This window comes from Populus nigra, chromosome 7 (genome assembly GCF_951802175.1).
Source record: "Populus nigra chromosome 7, ddPopNigr1.1, whole genome shotgun sequence".
NCBI lineage: Eukaryota > Viridiplantae > Streptophyta > Magnoliopsida > Malpighiales > Salicaceae > Populus > Populus nigra.
This window is the reverse complement of record NC_084858.1, coordinates 20531484-20549543: the sequence shown is the minus strand read 5'-3', so window position 1 is coordinate 20549543 and position 18060 is coordinate 20531484. Positions and strand designations below refer to the sequence as shown.

Below are 18060 nucleotides of genomic sequence, written 5' to 3'. Positions count from 1 at the left end.
TCTCCCATCAATATCCCCTTTGAAAATACCCTCTTTCCTTCAATTTTTCAAAGTTTAAAGAATGTTTTAAGTTTTCTTGGAAGTTGTTTTACTTGACCAATATTTTCAAAACTCACCAAACAGAGAGGAAATTAATTTTTGGAAGGCAAAAAAGTCAAACTTTCTCTCTGTCTCAAACCGATTTCTCGTCAAAGAAAGGAAGGAAAAAGATAGGCTAAAGAACTTACTGTTAGTAAGCATATCCACATTAAAAAAATAAAAAAAGAGAACTGAAAGGTATAAAGTTGAGAAAGATATGAAATTTAATATAATAGCCAAGCTTCTAGGTCCACCAATCTTCTAAAGTTCTTAACAACTCTAAAGAGCACCATGTTAAAAAACTCGAGTTGTTAATCCTCTAGCAGCAAATAGCATTTATCAGAAAGTGACCCCGGCAAGGTTGACAGCCGTGAGCCTACCATACAGTGACGTTCTTGGTTCTAGGATTACTCTGTTCTGGCCTAGAGTTATGTTTTTCTTTTTTCTTCTCTCTGGTGCTTTAGGCATTAGATCCGTGCATAATATCAAAAAAGAAATTTAAACATAACAAAAAAAAAGATAAAAAAAACTATATAAAATTTTCATTAAATCCAGTTTAACAGATCAATTTTAAAACGTTTGATCTAACTTGTTGTTTAGTTTAAGTTTAAAATTAAACATATAGGAGTTGTTTTGAAATGACTCAGTCAACTTGAACAGTTCAAAAACAATCCAACCGATTAGTAAAAAAAATATGAAGAGAAAATTGAAAAAAAATAATAAGAATGACAAAAACCTTCTTGACTTGACTTCTTGCTTAACCCAAGTTTAAAATTAAACCATATAAGAGTTTACTCGATGTTACCCAACCAACTTGACCATTTCAAAGCTAAGCCGAATGATTGTTAAAAAATATAAGAATTAAATTGAGAAAAAAATGAAATTAAAAGAAAAAAAATAAAAAATGAAAAGAAAAGAAGGGAGTTAATTGAAAAAGAAGAAGCTTTATTGTTAATATAAAACAATGAAGCTCCAAGATGTATTCCAAGTTTTTTAGTTGTTTTAGGTAATAGCTCTTGATCTAATTAGTTATGTTATTACAATGTTGTTTTGAGTTGTTTTTTTTTTTTTTAAGTTAAAGCTTATATCAACTCGGGTTTACTCACTTATCCATGACTCGGATCTTGAGCAGATCGACCTCCAAATCAATTCTTATATCTATGATATTTTGTTCTTTCAAGTCTTGCAAATTTTCACCAATTTGTTTTGCTGTCTGTTCGTTCTTTTTAGATAGTTTTTCCTGCACACGTTTTCTGTTGCAAAATTGCAGCTCACCAACAACGATGGGCTACTCTTAATACGGCCTGGAATCAGATGCCCAATGCCCATCCATTCTCTTTGGACCTCTGCTAACTTTAGTCATCTGCATGAGTCGTAACCCAGCGGCTTTACAAGAATATGTTTCTGCAAAGTTCCAAATTTAACAAAAAGAGATAAGGACGTCATGGCAAATCCAAAGAGAAATAAAAGCTTAACATGGTTGATGGACATGGTTCAGTTACAGGCTGTGGGTTAGTTTAGCCCAAAATAACTAATTTTTTTTCAAATTAAAATATTTTTTTTTTTTAAAAAAAAAATTTCTTGAAATTAACTCGATAAAATCTTGTTCTCAGGTAAACCAAATTATGAGTTGACTTGTTAAGTTATGTAGATTAATTTTATGTATTTAATTTACAACTTGATTTCAAAAGTAAATTCAATCCGACCTGAATTTGAAATTTACATGATGGATCCATTTATTTAGGTTTATACACTTTGATAATTTAAAAAATAAAAATTAGACAATCGTAGAACTATCTTTTGATTATTTATCAAGATTATGGTTTTCTTCAGGCTTATAATAAATACCCTTATTGCGACATTCACTTTTTATTAGAACTTAGAAGTGATATAACAATTTGGAGAACGAATAAATCCACTTCTTACATAAACCAACATCTCATTATGTCATAATATCGTACATGGGGATTCAAATGATTACACAGTTTCTGCAAATATGCAAAGAAACTGAGAATTTGAACCGAGATTTGCTTTTCAAATATCAGTTTACGGGGAAAGATCTTAAAATTAAACCCTATCTCCTCTTTTCTTTGCACATAGAGCTAAACTTGGATGAGTATATGCTACCTTGTATCTTCGATCATCAATTGGGTTAAAAGATATCCCACCTTCTTTCCTACACCTTGACTGTTTGATGGATCCTTGAAAAGGGTTAAGAGAGTTCCACATGAAGTTCTAGGTGACAAAATCATTCCTTGATTAGGCCATTTTTTTTTATTTCTTGGAAGAAGAGGAGGATCGATCAGTATGGCCAGAGCATGCAAACCAACTATGGTGTGTGTGAGTGGTGAATCCAAAAAAGGGCAAGAAAACTTCCATGATGCTATGCTCTCAAAGGCCAACAAATACAATTAAAGCCACCCAAAAAAGCAAGATTTATATAAAGCCATGATGGTGGAGTAGAAGGCTCAAGTTTTTTTAAGATAAAAGACATTTGGTCCCCCCTCCCCCATTGAAGTAAGCAAATGCTCAAGTGGATATGATGGGAGGGGCCATGCTTTTGAGGCATTCGTGGAGCTAAAGCCATTTCTCTTTACTCAATCCGGGAGTGGGTCCAAACTAAAACAAGCTGTGCATTACAAAAAGTTACTTGTGGATGAACGTGTCGCAGGATTGACATGGTAAAGCGGTTGGAAGTTTTTTTTTTTTTTACTCAAGGTTCTTTCAATTGAAAAGTCACTAAAAAGATTTCTGAGTGTTTTTTTTTTTTAAATTAAAATATCAAAAAAACTGAAAACTGAAACTATTTATTTTGAAATAAAGAATAAAAAAATCTAATAGATTATATTTTTTATACAATATGTTAAAAGAGATCAACTTTCTTTTTACTGTTCAATCACAAAACACTATGAATTGAAGCGGTGTTTTTTTTTAATTTTTAATTTGATCCTTAAACTTTTATCTTGCACGATTTAATATTTTGAGCCAAAATTAATAGCTCCTAATTGCATATCTTCTAAGGAGGGAGGGTTTAATTGAAAGTAAAATGTAGGTAGAATAGAGGGCGTGCTTGAAGTTTGTTGTGGAAGTTCATTTTCGTTCCCCATCCTTTTGAGATACTAGGTTACTAGTCCCTGTAGTATTTACAAATTCTATTTTGATACTAAACTTTATTTTTGTTATTTTTCAGTTTTTTTTGTTGGAAAAGAGAGAGGGAGTCATTGGATTCTGTCATAAAGAGAGAAAGTTGTCATTGATGATGATTTCAACCACCAAAATAGTCATTTTTATGTCAAATGGTTCCATATGATGAGGGGGATTACAATTAAGTTTTTTTTTTTTTTTTTAACCTTGAAAACACCTAAAACAAATCTAGACTTCGGGAGATTTTTGGGTTAATTTTGAGTTTTGGACCAAATAATTTTTTTGTGTTTTTAGAGTCAATGAAATGGTTTAACAAGGTTCTAAGGGTGTTTCCTAGATGTTTTGGGTAAAACAAATGGGTTGAAAATGAGTTTTGGGTAAAAAAATAAAGAATCTTGTTTTTTCAGCCACAGCAGTGATCAGATTTTGGGATTAGTGGATGACGCGTTATTTTTTTAATTGATATAGAACAATATTTTTTAATTGATGCCTTATTTTATATGAATTTTAAAAAATAATTTTTTGGTATATGATTTAATTAATACCTCTTCTCTCTGATTTGTTTCACTTATTTAACCTTTTTTAAATTGCGATTATTTTTTTTGTCACAGGGGATCTGTTTGATTTTTAAAGTAGTTGGTATGATTCATCTATGAGTTTTTTTTTTTTTAAAAATTATATAGATTGAATTTGTTTTTTTTTAAATTAAATTTTTATAAGATTTTTAATATGTGCAACCTTGCATAGTATTTTTTTCTTTTATTTTATTCATGCAATTTGAAAAGTTAACAAGGATTATAATATTTTTTATTGCCTCATATTTTTATCATATTTTAAATTAATCAAGATTTAACATGGTTATCAAATTTATCGTACTCCTTTAAAAACATAAGCGTATCTTAAACTTTTTTCTTTTCAGTTAAAAAATATTAGAGCTCAAATATTTTATGAATAGTGTATAAATAAGATCATTGATATATATATATATATATATATATATATATATATATATATATATATATATTGAAAAACATTTATTTGCATTGAATCATTGTTGTCCCCCCCTTTTATTTGTTGTTGATATTTTATTTTCTAATCATGTTATTAAATTAACCGAGCTTATTCACCTCATCCAACTCAAGGATCGGAGTCTTAGATTGTTTTTCTTTTAAAAAAAATATTTGCATCGTTTTGATATCTTTTCTACAATGAAAAAAATAAGTGGGCCTACAACATAGCATGGGCCACCTAACTAGTGATAATAGTAAATAAGAAGATATATACTACATTGTTTTTAAACTAGGTCTAATTTGATAAGTTGATCCGAGAAATCCGGAATCCAAAGCTTGATTAGAAGTAGGATTTTAGTTAAATTAAACCAAACATCGACTTCGTAAAATCTAACTGACCTGAACAAGATTTTAGTATTTTGGTTGACCCAACCAAACCCAATATGGTAAACCCTAAAATTCTAAAATTACATCTAAAAGGTAGAAAATTTTTTGATTTGATAAATTTGAATGTAAAAAATTCTTAACTTCATTAATAATCTCTTCTGGAAATAATCTAAACAAACTTATTTATACTAGTTTTAAACCTAAATCCTTATAATAAAATGAATCTTTATAGCTAGAATATTTCAATTATCATTAGGATTTATAAACTAAATAAGAAAAATAAAAAAATTAAATAAAAACTTCTGAACCTAATTTAAACATAATCTTGATCTCAATTGATGTTAGCTTGCTAATCCAAAAAAACTATGTCTATAAAACATATTTATAAAATTTCATTCCAACAAAAATCACATAATAACTATCCCATATTAAATTAAAAAAAAACTAAAAGAGATTAATGTTTTATTGTGGCTAAGATATATTATAATTATGATTTTTCCCCCATGATAACAACAAATGAAGTGAATATTGGGGGGTAAAATGATCTTTTTACAAGATTTATTTGATATTATCAAATAGGATGGGGTAGATCGGTCTTTTAATTTTTTTTGCACAGTAAAATAACTTATTTACTCTTGAAAAAAAATTCAACGAACATAAATGAGCTTTTTAGTTTTTTTATTTTTAATAAACAATAAAAGGACTTAATACCTCTAGAAGCCAATTTTGTTGAAACTGGTTTTCAAAGGTTTTTTCATATTTTCATCATAATTCCTTTTTTTATAATCAAGTACATCGTGACACAATTTAATATTTTAATAAATATTATTAAAAAAAGATTGCAAGCACCAATGTATGAATATTGTCTAACCAAATACTTGCGGCATTACACAGCGACCAAACATTGGCTTCTGGGCTCCGTTCGTTTCTTCAATGCTTTCCCAAGAATTAGATAGTTGAGTTGATCGTCCCTTGGAAATTGGAATACATCATGGTAGAATATGTGTGATAGGAGAGAAAAAGATTTGTACTCTATATATTAACCATCGAATTTATTAATAACCAATCATGATTTTTTTTTTCTTTTGATTTCAAGACCATGGGGGGTTGCTATCGTACGTGCAAGATAATGTTCAAATTAAATAAAATGGATTTTAAAGAGTGAATACTAAGGAGCCATGTAGACAAAAGATGACATAATTATAGTGTTTTTTTTTTTTTTGCTTTATAGTTATAATCACAATGGATGGATTGAGTAAAAGGGATGAAATTGAGGGGGTAATGGAGTGATATTAATTAAGAAGAGAAGCACGCTTGAAGACAAAGGGCATTGATGATGCTATGTTTAGTACAAGGGATGAACATTGTTTCAACAGCTAGTAGCATGATCCCATGTGCCCTCTCACTAAAACAACATTATCTAATGTTATTTAATCATGTTAAATCATCTTATGTTTAATAAGTCTTACTTAACTCCGTTGTTAAGGATTTGAGATCTTCCATGCATTAATGAACATTTGCCAATCGGCAGATTGTTTTGAGCAAGAAAAATTCATTCAAAAGTGTTTGATTTTGTCTTTGCTACCGCCAAAATTTGGCATACCTTTTTATATATTCCCTCGGTTCTAGAGATTATCGTACTTTCTATTTTTGTTTGCCCTGAAAAAATTGTCTTTAAAATTTCATGTTATACATTTCACTATAATATTTTTAATTAAAACTCTTTTTATAAAAGGTCTACAAGAGGTATTTTAAAAAAGTACGAATAAAAAAATGGTTACATGAGACTTCAATTAATGACTTTCTTAATTATATGAAAAGTCAAACAAAGAGAGCATGTGAAACAACCTCTCGAGATCAATTGACGAGGAAAACTTTTTTTATTTTAAAAAATAATATAAATATATCCTGAAATTTTATTTAATAATTTAAGTTTTTAGATTAAGATAATTATTTAATATGATATCAGAATTTTGATAATTAAGCGGTTGCAAGTTCAAATCTTAGCATTTTTATTTATTTGATAAAAATTAAATACAATATAGTGTGAATCTGTACATATTTCAAGTTTAAAGAGCTTTTATTGAAGAGAGTATATTAAAAAGTAATATAAATCATATCTTGAAATCTTATCAAACAACTTAAATTTTTAGATTGAAATGATTCTTTAACAAGGTATAATGTTTTTTTCTTCTTCAGGGTTTAACACGTGTGAAGCATGTGTGCAAGCAAATTGTTAGAAATGGGTTAATTATATTTGACGTCCCGTTATTGCTAGAAAATGCTAATCTTTTAGCTTGAGAGGTCAACTAAGTTAAGTTAAGGATTTCGTTAATCATATCAGTAACAGAAGAAAATAAACTAATTAAGAACTAATAATGGAAAGACACCGAACATAATATATAAATCAATACAGTGCAAATGGTAATAAGAGCTGGTTATGGCTATCTCATGAAGTTGATAGTTTAGTTGACCTTTTGCCTTTTTACATTGTTCGGTGCCTTAAATTTCTTAGCTAATGAGTTCTCAAAGGATAGGATAGTTTAGTTAATTAATGAAAATAAGCTTTGTTTCCACCAATACTATCAAGCATGCCCGGCCTTGATCGATCACCCTACCTAGAACTTAGTTTTTTTTTTTCCTTCAAGAAAAGGGAATGGTTTTCAGTTTATCTTATAATACAAGTCGATTTGGTAGCAGATTCCTTTTAGAAATCAAACCAACCCAAGTTGTGCTAGTTAATGATCATCTTGTTTTTTTATTTCTTGGTGTTTGTACCTCATAACTACACCACTACCTGCATGTTTAAATCATGACCCTCTATCACATGATATGAAATGCCATCCTTTTTAATTACATGCAAATAAATATCATTTTTAATATGAATAAGAAATAGTTGAGTTGCTAGAATTAGGGAAGAACTTACTTTATAAAAATTAATATTGTGAGAATAGTTTGGATTGATTTGGAAAAATTTCATATTACTGAATCAACTCAAAAGTCATTGAATATTAAATAACAAATTTTTTATTTTTTGGTGTTGAGCTTATTAAGTTTGATTCAATCAAATTACTAAAATTTTATTCAAGTTAATTATATTTTATTAAGTTAATATTTTATCTAGTTCAATTAAAAATTCGATTTAAATTAGACTCTAGATCCCGCTGGGTTTAACCACTAGTTTATATTTTTATAAAATAATAGTACTAATTACCTGTCCAGTTGAATACTCTTATACAATTGTATGGATAATTGTGCTTAATTATATATGGAACAATGAACTAATGTCTCGTGTAAAGAGACTGCACGTGACCATTCGTCACAACAACCACATTGGATTATTACAATAATAATAATAAAAAACCCCACAGTTATATGTACCAAAATATCAACCACGTTTCTCAATTGCGTTTTTCATGTACTTTTGTCAAAATTGTCTGTGTAATGTGCATATTCTAGGAAATAAAATGATATGGCTTTGAATGAAATTTGATGGAAATGTTAATTAACATTAACGAAAGGATCGGGTTGAAATATAAGGATGAAATTAAAAATTTATGATTAGAGGTTTCATTATGAAAAAAAATAAATTTGCAAATAAAATAACAAATGGAAAACCACATAGAGGTTCAAAATATATATTTTCTATCAATAAACCTTAAAATAAAAAGTATAATTAAAAACCTTTCAAAATTTTAAGGTTAAAATATAAACTTTCTCCGCAATAGAATGTCCCACATCATCTTACAAGTTCTTGTTCAGTTTTTCAAAACATATAAATGGAACAGAAATAATATTTTTTTTTTTAAGAATCTCAAGAAATTCTATTAGATAATCTAGAGTTAATTAAAGTTTGAGTGAAGATTGCATTAAAATCATATATTCTTTGTGAGGTTTGATTAACTCTTCAATTGTTTGGTCTCTAATAATAATTTACACGAATTACTAGATCATAAATCTCTTAAAACCTTTTTAGAAGAGAGCAAATGTTATGTCTTGAGTGTTGTTTTTTTTTTGTAGGTGTTTTTGTATTGTATTTTTTGTAACAAAAATTCTCTATTTCTCAATAAAAAAAGTATAAGGCATAACATTTTATTTGTAAGAAAACCTAATAATCATGTTAGTGGCAAAATATCACTTTACCCATTTAATAATATCACACATATTATTTCAATATAGTTTTAGAAACTTATGCAATCAAGTTCCTGCTTAATTTTTCTAGATCTAAAATCACAATCCCATGTATAGATACATTATAGTCTTTAATTTCTAAAACTTATTTACAATCAAGTCTCACTTGATTAATTATCCTAGTTTAAAAATCTTACCATTAGTTTTTTATGTGTGTAATCCATTAGGTTCTGTAATATATTGGTCAAAATATAAATCACAATCCTAAATAAAATAAGATTAAAGAAATTAAATAATTTAATTTATTATCAATACAACAATTCATTGAGTTATACTTGAAGATTAAGTGCACTATTTAGCTACGTGTCATGATCCCTTAAATATTAGGAAAGTCATAACTGATTTGACTTAACCTTTCAGTGATCAGTTTTTTAATGTAATTATTATCTCTTCATCAAGAATGTTCTAATTCAGATATTTAAATATGATATATATATGCTATGTCATATCATATTTATTATCAACATCATAGTCATTGATTATTTGTATAAGATTTGAAACTTTTTTCAAATCTCATTTCACCTTGCACAAAGATTTTATAATCAATAGTATTTGAGAATATGTGAAATATTTTTCTTAATTTATATAGGATGATAAATTATCTTTTGATCACTCAATTACTTTCAGATAGTTCTTGCTATACCTAATATTTGCTTTTTTTATTACCCTTGATTAAGACAATATGTTGTCAAGATCATAGCATAATATTTGTTATATAAGATAATTTAGTGTTTTCAAGTGTAAAGATTACGTACACATATGTCACGTGAACCTTTACATAAACATATGTGATCTATCTATATATAATTCTCATGTAGGTTAGTTTAGTGTATATGTCGTATGACAATCACCTCCATATTAATTTCATGTATCCCTCATATCTCAATTTATGAAAACAATTGTTTTCTTTCAGAATATATATACATATATAGGTTTTAATAGCTCTAATTAATATCTAAACTTAATATGGCATCGACTAGAAATATTTAAGAACAATACTTTGGTGTAATAAGAACCTTATAATTATAACCACTATATAATTTTCTTTTCAAATATTTTTGTTTTAAGGACTTGATCTTACTATAAACTCATTAATCAAACATCAATGAATATTAAAGATACAGGAAGCCTTTATTAATAATAGATTTATCTATACATTAATAAAGTTAATATCATGTGTAATCAATCAATTAACTACAAATTATATGCACTAACAATTATGTCCTTAAGGTTGAGAGTTATTTGAAATGTCTGGAATCAAATCAATAAAATGTAAAGATTTTGGATATAACTTAGAACAAGTATATAAATTAAAGTCCAAAATGAAATTTCTTCTAAATAAGGGTTGCAAAATCATACTATAAACTAAAAGAGATGGCTTTTACCATACATCAATCAATAAATTACACACATTTATAAAATACCATTCACCATACTGTTATTTTACACTTTGATCCTTGTACTTTATAACATTTATGATTTGGTCATGAAATTTTATTTCTATCATATTTCTATTCTTGAAAGTTAAAAAAGGAGAGAGTCATTGAAAAGAGATAGAAGAGAGAAAGCTTTTAATTAGTCACATCCCAATGATAAAAAAAGGTTGATCTTTGTGATATCCCACATCAAAAGCGAGCGTCCAGAGCCAGGGCCTTAGTGCATGCTCACCTTGACTAGTAAGACGCGTTTAAAACCTTGAGGGGGACTTGGGTGGAAGCCCGAAAATGGGTGGACTGGGAGGCCTAAAAGGGACAGTATCTGACAGGGTGAGTGTGTTGCGCTACTCTGAAACACGCCTTTTGGGCCATGCGTGGCTGCCAAGAACAAACTCGTGAGGGGGACCTGAGTGGAAGCCCTGGACATGGGTGGACTGGGAAGCCCAAAACATACAATATCTTGCTAATGAGGTGGGGTGTTACATTTGGTATCAGAGCCGAGGCCGGCTCGTCTTAAGGTGGGGGGGATTGTGATATCCCACATCGGAAGTGAGCGTCCAGAGCCAGGGCCTTATTAGTGCATGCTCACCTTGACTAGTAAGACGCGTTTAAAACCTTGAGGGGGACTTGGGTGGAAGCCCGGAAATAGGTGGACTGGGAGACCCAAAGGGGACAGTATCTGACAGGGTGAGTGTGTTGCGCTACTCTAAAAGACGCGTTTTGGGGCCATGCGTGGCTGCCAAGAACAAACCCGTGAGGGGGACCTGGGTGGAAGCCCTGGACATGGGTGGACTAGGAGGCCCAAAACGGACAATATCTTGCTAGTGAGGTGGGGTGTTACAATCTTTGTGTCACTAGGTTCATCTTGAAGAGAAGAGTTTAATTGAGGTTGTTTTAGCCTTTGATCATGTTAGAAAAAATAGATTGAAATTTAGATTTTTTTTAATTTGATTTGATCTTGAGTGTTTTGACTAATTGACGTGTGTTTAGTGGTTGAAATGAGGTTATAAAGGTTCCTAGGATATTTTTCTTTAGTGTTTTTAGGTTGAAATTTGAGTTTTAGAGATCAAAAAACCGTTCTCTAAGTTTTTAATCACCAGAGGTGGTTGAAAATTATTGTAGAGAATGATACACTATCTCGCTAGATGGATGATTTGTCGTCCACTATCTATTTTAAAGCTAGGTGTGAAAGCCTAAACTTTCAAACTTAGGCATGCATGAACTTTTAATTCTTATAAATATTTATTTTAATTATTATAAAATTGAATCTATGACATTGCACGAGTATAATAGTTAGTAGAATTGTTAATAGAGAATTAAAGTCATATTTCCACAAGTTAGAAAGGATCCTATTCAATTGCATATTTTTGTATCAGTTGAAAAGTAAACATATTAACACATTTTTATGAAGTTTATGAAAATTTATTTTTTAATTTATTTTCATCAAAAAATATCTAAAAAACACTATAAAAATCTTTTTAAATCATCTACTAACCTCAAAATAACCCAAAATCACTATAGAAAACTAAAATCACTATAGAAAACCAAAATCAACTAAACCTCAAAAATCAAAACAAGACTAAATCTTCTTTTTCATACATGTTTACAAGGAAAACCCACCATCAAACTTATCTTGGTGGATGAAACCTCTTGGCGTCAAGTTTGATAATTTTTGCTGCTGGTATTGCGATAACCAATAACTTTTTCTTTTTATTCACCTTTCTCCAACTACTTTTTCTCGTCTCTTTTTAATTTAAGGATTGAAAAATAAAAAAAAAAAATTTCGGATCAAAATAAAATTATCGATAATTTAGGATGAGCTATGCTTTTTCTTCATGCTTTAATTTGAAGCTTAATTTCATATAATTAGATTATAAAAAGAATATAATTAAAAGAAAAAAAAGATGAAAATTAAAAAGGAATGGAGTAGGAGGTTCATATGAACACCGGCTGAACTTCAACTTTTTTGGTTTTTTGCTAACATCTTTGTGAACTATTTGAAATGGGTATTTCTTATATTATTTTAATGTACGAAGATGAATAAATTATTTTAATATTAACCCTAAAACTTGAATTTGAAAACTGAAAAAAAACAAAAATCATCCTTTCCTTCCTTTGACAAAGCAAAATAAAAACTTCACTTTCTATATCATCACAAATAGTTGAAATAAAAACTTAAGATATATTCTAAAAATATGATTATTATATAAAAAAAGGTGGTATTTAAGATACCTTCTTCAATGGGAATAATAAAATATGAATATAGTGTTTCATTAATTGAGAAAATTACACAGTGAAATTGTGATGTTGATTTCCTGTTACAAATTAATTAATCAATTCATGAAGCACAAAAGGGAAATCAGTACTAATAAAACAAAAATCTAATTATTTTGTAATTTGGAGATATGACTTTGACCAATGATAATAAATAACCCAAATCTCAAATTACAAGGTGGACTTGAAAAAAAAAAATATAATGACATTTCTAACGATACAATTAGTGACCAATCAAAAGTGTCAACTAAGACAACAAATATAAATAAAGGATCCCTTCCAGCGATTCTCCATACCATTCCTTCCCTGTCAACAACACATTTCCTTCATACTTCAAGACAGAAAGACTCTATCAATGGCTGTAAAAATCTATATTATGTAAGCATTACTATGATCTCTTCTTATCATCTTCTTTTTGGGTTCTTGTTTTTATTGTGTTTCTTTGTGTGTTTTATGATCATGATTCTTGCCGTGCATTAACGTCTGACTGATGATTTCTTGATTGCTGTCGTGATGTTCTAGTCTCTTTTCATTGTTTCTAATGAATCTCTGATTGTTAATGCTATAACCAGTTGTTTTTTTTTTTTTTTTCTTGATGTTATATGGCTCCTGGAAGGCAGTTTTCTTGAGTGTTTTAAGAGATCCAGAATTTTATCTTTGGTATCTGGGTTGAATGAAATTTGATGAAAGTTTGATCAGGGTATTAAATTTATTTCAAGAATCAAATTCATCCATGGATGATGGCGTTTCTTGTAGGATAAGTTCATGGATTTGTTTTACATTTAGCACTAAATTACGGACGAGTCTCATACGCCATTATCACCTGTGTTTGCTAAGAAGGTGTGATAGGCTATAAGACTTGATGATAAGTGTTTCAAGTAGAGAGGCTCTGGCGTTCTTTCCTTTTCATCAATCTCAATCAATGAAACAAGAAATGTAAGCAATAAGACTGGTAAAACTGTGAATACATCAGTCATCATTAGGTATTAGCCAAGAAAAATAGTTCCTAAGCTGGACCTACCTTTTGAAATTATAATTCAGATCAGAGAGGAATGCTTGCCTTTTTCTTATAAAGAATTTGGTTACTTGATTCACTTATTGAAATTTGAATCTAGTTCTTGGCATTTAATTTTATATGCATAATTAACTAATACAAATGGGTTTCGTTTTCATGGCCTGGAAGACACTATATGAGCTCTTCAATGATCTTCTGCTTGAAATTTTATTTTGAAAAGATATGCTAGTACGATATGAGATTAAAATTAATAATAGGTTTAATAGTTTTGTTGATCTTATAAATTTATGCACTTAAAATTGTCCCCCTGGTGATGGTTCAGTCCTATCATCCACCGAAATTGATGTTTAATGGTTGGTCACACCACTCCTATGACCTAAGAGCTTTTTGGAATTTTTTTTTCTTTCTTGATGTAGGCCTCCGTATAGTGCATGCTATAGTTTCCCTTCAAAGCTTCCTGTCTCCATCATGCATTGAGATAACTTCAATATGAATCAATTGCCTTTACGCAAATCTCCTTTTCCCTTTTACCATCTTGTAGGGAAGATCATATCAATGATGACTGAGAGAACTTTCTTTTATTTTGAAAAAAAAGAAAAGGGAAATGTACAGTTTGGTTCTGTTTGCTTTCCGTGTTCATTAGAATAGCCACACTGATCATGCAAAGTGTAATTTTTTTGATTTCTTCGGCAGTTACTACTCAATGTATGGACATGTTGCACGGTTAGCTGAAGAAATTAAGAAAGGAGCTGATTCTGTAGAAGGAGTAGAAGTCAAGCTATGGCAGGTATTTGTTTAATTTTGTTCAAAATATTGACCATTTGAACTCTCGAGTCTTAGGCTGAGATAAATAAATGTCATTGAGAAGCATATTTGACTTGTCATGTACCCCTTGACACTCTAGTTATCGTCAAACAAGTTAGCATCATTGCATTCAAGGGAAGACTTCTAGCAATTTCACAAAAAAATGAAGACTAACATAAGAACGCATACTGAATAAGAGTATTGTTTTCTGTTGTAGTGTTCTGACTGCAGTAATGTCATAAATCTTTTAGACAGACAGGCTACCTTATATGTTACCTCCCTTGCTAAGGTCATATGCTTCATTGGACATAGCTGACTGTACGGCCATGGATCGGTCGAAAATGGGAGCTATAAACACTTAATTTTTTGAATTGTGCTCTGCGAAAGGGATATACAGAATTTTAATGTATCTAGTTTTCTACCCCAAAAGTTATAATTTGAGTTCCTGATAATCTTGGCACATTGACAGGTACCTGAAACACTGCCAGAAGAAGTTCTTGGAAAGATGGGAGCACCACCAAAGAGTGATGTCCCAATTATTACACCCAGTGATCTTGCTGAGGCTGATGGGTTTCTTCTTGGTTTCCCCACTAGATTTGGAATGATGGCTGCACAATTTAAAGCTTTTATGGATTCAACTGGTGGCCTATGGGGCACACAACAGCTTGCAGGCAAGCCTGCTGGAATTTTTTACAGCACTGCATCGCAGGGAGGTGGACAGGAGACAACCGCGTAAGTTCCATTTGAAAACGTTGGACTTCGGTTCTGTTTTTCTTCCAAGTTCATAATTCTTGTTGTTTACTTTATGAATTCTGAAATTCATGTATTTGTTTTTCTTTTCACGACGCAGTTTGACTGCTATCACCCAGCTCGTTCACCATGGAATGATCTTTGTGCCAATTGGATACACATTTGGAGCCGGCATGTTTGAAATTGAGAAAGTGAAGGGTGGCAGTCCATATGGTGCAGGTACCTATGCTGGGGATGGCACCAGACAGCCTACTGAGCTGGAGCTAGGACAAGCTCTCCACCAGGGGAAGTACTTTGCTGGCATTGCAAAGAAATTCAAGGGAACAGCTTAATTTAACTCCAGCAATTGTATTCCCTTCCTAGAAATTTCAGTCTTATGTTCACCTGATGAATAATGTGCTTCTTCTGGTTATATTTGGCGCAAACTTATGTTTTATTCCTTGATAACTAAGGCTTCTTGTAGCGATGAAATTTTTTTCATGCATTTAGTGTGAGAATTCATTTTGAATCTTCACTTCCGTTGCTTATCTCTAATTACAGAAGTATTTCCATTGATCATAAGCAACAAGTAGGAGCTTACCCTACTACAAAAGGAAAAATTCTAATCAGATTACATAAAGTCACACCAATCCCCATTCTCTACGTATGGTAGAAATATTAGGATTCAAAAACAGCTTCTTGAAGATGCTTGGAATTGTACAGTCTACAATGGACTAACATCCAAATCCATTTTACTGATGCATGAAGAGAGATATAAGCAGTTCCATGGACCTTCACATTTCTCTGCTTCCATATACCATTTATGGTAGCATTCCAAGCTATTCTTGTAATCACAGACGTAAAGGTTCTCTTCTACAACAATTCTTTCGCCCATTGAAACTCTAAAATCCAGTCACCAGTAGGCCTAGAAAACCCATATTTAAGCAAAATATAACCCCAAACTGATTTACAGTATAAGCTTTGAGAAAATAGGTGATCACGAACCTCATTAGCAGCACCACAAAGAAGGCAATCAGCAATAATATTTCTCCTCATAAGAAACTGTCACGCTCTTGTAGATAACTTGTTAAGAATAACAAGCCAAGATTAAAGCTTATACCAATTAACTTTTATACCTGATCAATTCCCAAGATTGTAAAAACACAATTAGAACACAGCCTGCCAAATCACACTATCATTAACAGAAGGATCAGGCTGCACAGCACTGCATATAGACATCTGGATTTCTATCATGTCATCAGATCCAGAATTGGGCCAACCAGTTACCATCTTTAATCACAGCTTCCAATAATCTTGCTGCAGAAGGAATACCAGAAGTATGAATAAGTCTGGAGGGTGATGAATATATTAGTCCAATCAAATCAAGTAGATTTCATGTGCTTCTAGAGGAGAGTGATGAATATATTAGGTGTGGTTGTAATTTCAATTCTCAAGTATAATACATTCACCATTGATGCTTGAGTTTAATGCACCTATAAAATATAAAAATAAAGAGTTGTCAAATTTATATTTCTAATTCAAAAATAGACCTCATAGGATATTGGTCAGAACATTTTTTCACTATTGTTACACTTAATTTTATTTCATTAGACTATTGTAGAATGTCAGTGAGCTGAGTGGTTCAATCTGGTCTTGTTTCTGTAATGGCCTCACATTTATGAAGAAGATTATTAATTTCTTTCACTTCTAGATTTTCTTTGACAGTTTATTATCTATTATTACTGTGTAGTCTTTTCAATTGTTTTTGCCTTTCTGCAATTCTTTTGTTGTTTTGGGCCTTTATTCCTTATTTTTTGCCCTTCTGCCCCTTGCCCTTGCAGTTGCCACTCCATGTATGGACATGTTGCAAGACTAGCTCAAGGAATTTTAAAAGGAGCTGATTCTGTGGAAGGAATGGCGCCTGTTTTGAATTTTGTTCAAAATATCGACCATTTGAACTCTTTAGTCCTAGGCTATGATAAATTAAAGTCATCCAGAAGCATAGTTGCTCCTCTAGTAAACGTCAACAAGTTTACTTAGCATCATTTCCAATGAAGGCTAGAACAAACAATACACAGTAAGAGTGTATTTTTTTTCACTGGGCACAATTTAAAATGTAAATAAAGGTGTGAGGGTGATGAGTCAGTAATTTTTACCTAAATTTTATAAATTCAAAAGGTATTAAAATGACATGGACATAGTAAATGCACATGTCAGACTCAAAATACTTGGGTTTAACAATTAGCAAAACCCAAGACACTATGATTTAGATGAATATGCTAGACTCAATATTTAGGTTCGACAATCAGTCTAACCCAATGCAATATAGGTTTGGAAAATGTATCAGACCCAAAACATTTGAGTTTAACGATCAGCCGAACCTAAGGCTAACACGAGTTTGACAAAACATGTCAGATCTAAAACACTTGGATTCAAAGACTATTGGGTTCTACGACTATATATTGGACCCAAGACGATCTCCTAGATTAAAAGTATTGTAGATATGATAAACCGCCATGCCTCTCCATCTAAAATAATTATATGAGTTATTCATATCCAATGTTGTCGCGGGGCGAGCAACGACGTCGGGGGTGAAGATGATGCTTTTATCGTGCCTCCTGAGGAGAGGTGTTTGTTGTTGAGAAGAGTTTTTTGGATTTAATCATAAAATTTTGATTAAGGTTCAGGAGTCACCACCTATTATTATGGTTACTAAGAACCTATGGTCTGCAAGATTCTAGATAAGAGACTAGTTGTGTAAGTAAAAAACGCATCACTCCTAGAGCACCCTAAGGGAAACACGAGTTTTACAAAATATATCAGACCTAAAACACTTGGATTCAAAGACTATTGGGTTCTACGACTATATATAGGACCCAAGACGATCTCTCAGATTAAAAGTATTGTAGGCATGATAAACCGCAACGCCTCTCCATCTAAAATAATTATATGAGTTATTCATATCCGATGTTGTCGCGAGGCGCACAACGAC

The 18060-nt window shown here is 30.9% G+C and overlaps 1 protein-coding gene across 1 annotated transcript; it reads left to right on the top strand.

Annotated features, from left to right (window-relative positions):
- The first annotated feature begins 12741 nt into the window (after positions 1–12741).
- On the top strand, positions 12742–15603 carry LOC133698764 (probable NAD(P)H dehydrogenase (quinone) FQR1-like 1). The gene is made up of 4 exons (XM_062121811.1): positions 12742–12898; positions 14229–14322; positions 14809–15071; positions 15190–15603. Exons 1-4 carry the CDS (start codon positions 12876–12878, stop codon positions 15419–15421), a joined length of 612 nt encoding a protein of 203 aa, XP_061977795.1. The 5' UTR covers positions 12742–12875; the 3' UTR covers positions 15422–15603.
- Positions 15604–18060: the final 2457 nt, after the last annotated feature.